At 46.0% G+C, this 3171-nt stretch overlaps 1 protein-coding gene across 1 annotated transcript in view; it reads right to left on the bottom strand.

Moving 5' to 3' along the window:
• POLH (polymerase (DNA directed), eta) overlaps positions 1-3171 on the bottom strand; it is a gene marked incomplete at its 5' end in the record, with an annotated part of 8811 nt that overhangs the window by 4486 nt on the left and 1154 nt on the right. Inside the window, one exon of the mRNA XM_010010821.1 lies at positions 623-726. Within this exon, the coding sequence (XP_010009123.1) occupies positions 623-726 (104 nt within the window). The remainder of the gene's footprint in view (positions 1-622; positions 727-3171) is intronic.

Here is a 3171-nt window from a genome sequence, read left to right as displayed (position 1 = left end):
CTACACCAGGAAAAGCGCACAGTGTGGATGCTCAAAAACAAGCCGCATCTGCTCTCTGGGAGCACAGCTCTGTCACTCACACTGGGGCACAGCTATGGCCTCCTTGCTCACAGTTGCTCCTGGCTTACACCTACACACCCCAGCAGTCATCTCGACCACAGCTCTAACCAGGGAAAGGCTGCCCACAGGATGCTAGTGGGCTCTTTCAGTGTGGTCCCTTCACAGGTAGGGCTGCAGCTCCCAAGCATGCTCCTCCCGACCTGTCATTCACACCTGTGAGGGATTACTGGCAGGATTTCCTCTCCATGTCTTACAAGCATTGACAAGGAGTTACTGTGGAGTTAAAAGCCTTTGCTGGTTGCTATCAGCATCACTGATCTCTGTTGAGGTGGCCAAGAACAGTGTCCTACCCCCAAGTTACTTTAGTTCTGCTCACACCAAGCAATGATGACAAACCAGTGGGAGAGAGTACCACAACAATGAAGACAAACAGGGCTCTCTTCCTGATAAAAGCCTAGGTAGTGGAAGCATAGCACCAGCATTTCACATACACGCTCTTGCCACAGAGCGGCTCAGCCTGAGCCCCAAGCTGCACAAAAGCAGGCAGCTCCCCAGTACTCACATATTGCTGACAGGCAGTTGGCTGAAGAGCTGCGGGACAAAACGCGAGGATAGCAGTGTCTGGCGGTTGGGCTTGTTTAGCCCACAGGCCAGTTTTGCCAGTGTCTGTAACACAAAAGAGGATGGAAACACTGTTATTACAAACTCTGCACTGACTTTACTGTGACTCTGCCTAATGGCTTGTGCTTTATCACCTCTAAGAGCTGCCTTTGGAATAGCTGCTAGGAAGGACATGTGGGCTGCATTGTTGCTTGCTCCCCAGTAATACCCACCTTGGGACTTGGCATGCACTGGCTGAAAAGAATGTGGCACGCAGTCTGAAAGCACTGCTGCTTCCAGACTTCTAGCTCTGCAAAGGGCTGGACTCCTGCTCCAGGTAGCTTAGGGGGTCTGAGTCTATCATCTGTTCTGGTTGGCTTGGTTTTCCATCAGGCAAGCATGCTAGAGCTTCCAGAGCATCCCTGTAATCCTGCCCAGGATATTTCTCTCACTATGTCTTGCTCCTTCATCTTCTGTGTTTGCATTGTTTTTTCTCAAAGTCATTATTTTAATCTTCTCTCTGCAAGGTCTATGGCAACATATTGCTGCAAAAGGAAATGTGCAAAATACAGACCTGCTAGCCTGGAAGGGGTGTTCTCTACCCTATCAGCTACACAGCTTCCCCTCCCACTCTAACCTACACCAGGATCAAGAACACACACACCAGCTCAGAATCCGTTTAGCTGGGTGTCTGGGGTTTTTTTTGGGTTTTTTTTTTTTACAAGTCTAATAATTTCCTCTTTCATTGCTTTACCACACATCCTATAACTAAGCAAAATTTCCTTCCTGCCCATTGAGCTATGATCTTTATTAATAGCTTATTTTACAGGCTTACATGCGTTCTCACTCTTTATCTAGAAAAGTAGATCTCTTTCCTTCAACTTTTCATATCCAGTCATTTTCCAGATGTCCAGTTATCATTGTTCTTTTTTCACAGGAGACTATTCCAAGTTTGCCGACACTGTTCATGAAGTGCTGCAAGTTGAACCCATCATTGAGACTTCATGGGGAGAAAAGAATTCTTTTTTCCTGACATCTTCACTCATTTGTACATGCTGGAACAGGATTTGCCATTGCTACAAGAGCACTCATTACTGACTCATCCTGCTGCTTGCCCACAATAACTGCAGCCTACTTCCTGACTTACTGTGGCTTAGCCAAAAGCCTGCTGGTTGCTTTTTTCCTATAAACCACAAAAGCCAGTCAGTGAAGGAGTGTAAGCAGCACTGCTTGGTGATTTCAGACTGTTTCTGGGCTTTTTTAAGCCCAGAATTTTCAGCTCTGATTTAATCTCCCAGAGCTCTAATAGCCCAGGCCAGGACCCCCATCTGTGCTTAGCATCACCTGAATTCTTTCAGCCATTCCCTCTCTATAGGCTGCAGTGAAAATATTGGCTCTTTGCAGACCTCAGACAGATCCTCTCAGAATCCCACTCTAAACATCCCTGAACACAATCATTATGGGAAACAGCAGGATTTTCTTCAGCTAGATGCACACCCTTCAGATAACATCAGTCATGTTGCATTTTGCTAGGCTGTCATCGGCTTATGTGACTTAGGGTGAAGTGTGTTAGAAACCTTACGGTCAACACCTCACAGCTGCAGTTCCTCCTATACATTAGGCCACTTTTGCTGTCAAAGAGAGCACATAAATGAGTTTGGCACAAGTGGTTATTGATAAAACCATGCTGCTCCCTAATAGCTCATTCAATTATTTAGTCTCATTTATCAGCTGGGTTCTGGCTGTACTCTAATGAGTTAGCTCCCCAGGAAGAAAAGTTCCTCAGGAGGGTTTTCTTTAGAAGAAAAATGAGCTTAAAGGAGGAAACCTCCACCTTGAGTTTTAGGCAACAGTGGCTGTAGCCAGGGAATGGTTTTTAATGAAAATTCCCAGCGACTTGGACAAAGAACACCACCAGTTTGGAGTACTGAGGTGAGGGGGTTGCTCTTTCTTTCTGGTCCATCAGCTTTTACCCCTGCTGGCTGTGCTTTGGGTGATGCTCAGCCAGCTGCTGAGAGCAGCCGCATGAGCACTCAGTGCATGTCAGCAGCTGCAGAAGCAAACGGACTTTGATGCTGCAGTTACAGAGGGTTTCCTGCTGGGTGAAATACTGGCAGCACTTCTTTCGTTCTCTGCTGAATAGGTTTGTACCTACAGGGCTGAGCTGACTGTGGAAGCACTATAGTGTTCTGCACAGCCACACACAGGCTCTGGTAATCTCTTCATTGCATTTGCTGGTATAGATCAACAGTTCTTCAAGGACAGCACAGTAAATCATAATTTTCTTACTCCCTTTAAGTAAATTTAATACTGGCAGCACTTCTTTCGTTCTCTGCTGAATAGGTTTGTACCTACAGGGCTGAGCTGACTGTGGAAGCACTATAGTGTTCTGCACAGCCACACACAGGCTCTGGTAATCTCTTCATTGCATTTGCTGGTATAGATCAACAGTTCTTCAAGGACAGCACAGTAAATCATAATTTTCTTACTCCCTTTAAGTAAATTTAAAAA

This window comes from Nestor notabilis, unplaced genomic scaffold (genome assembly GCF_000696875.1).
Source record: "Nestor notabilis isolate BGI_N333 unplaced genomic scaffold, ASM69687v1 scaffold16003, whole genome shotgun sequence".
Taxonomy (NCBI): domain Eukaryota; kingdom Metazoa; phylum Chordata; class Aves; order Psittaciformes; family Psittacidae; genus Nestor; species Nestor notabilis.
The sequence above is the reverse complement of the archived record's forward strand: the minus strand, read 5'-3'. Positions and strand labels throughout refer to the sequence as shown.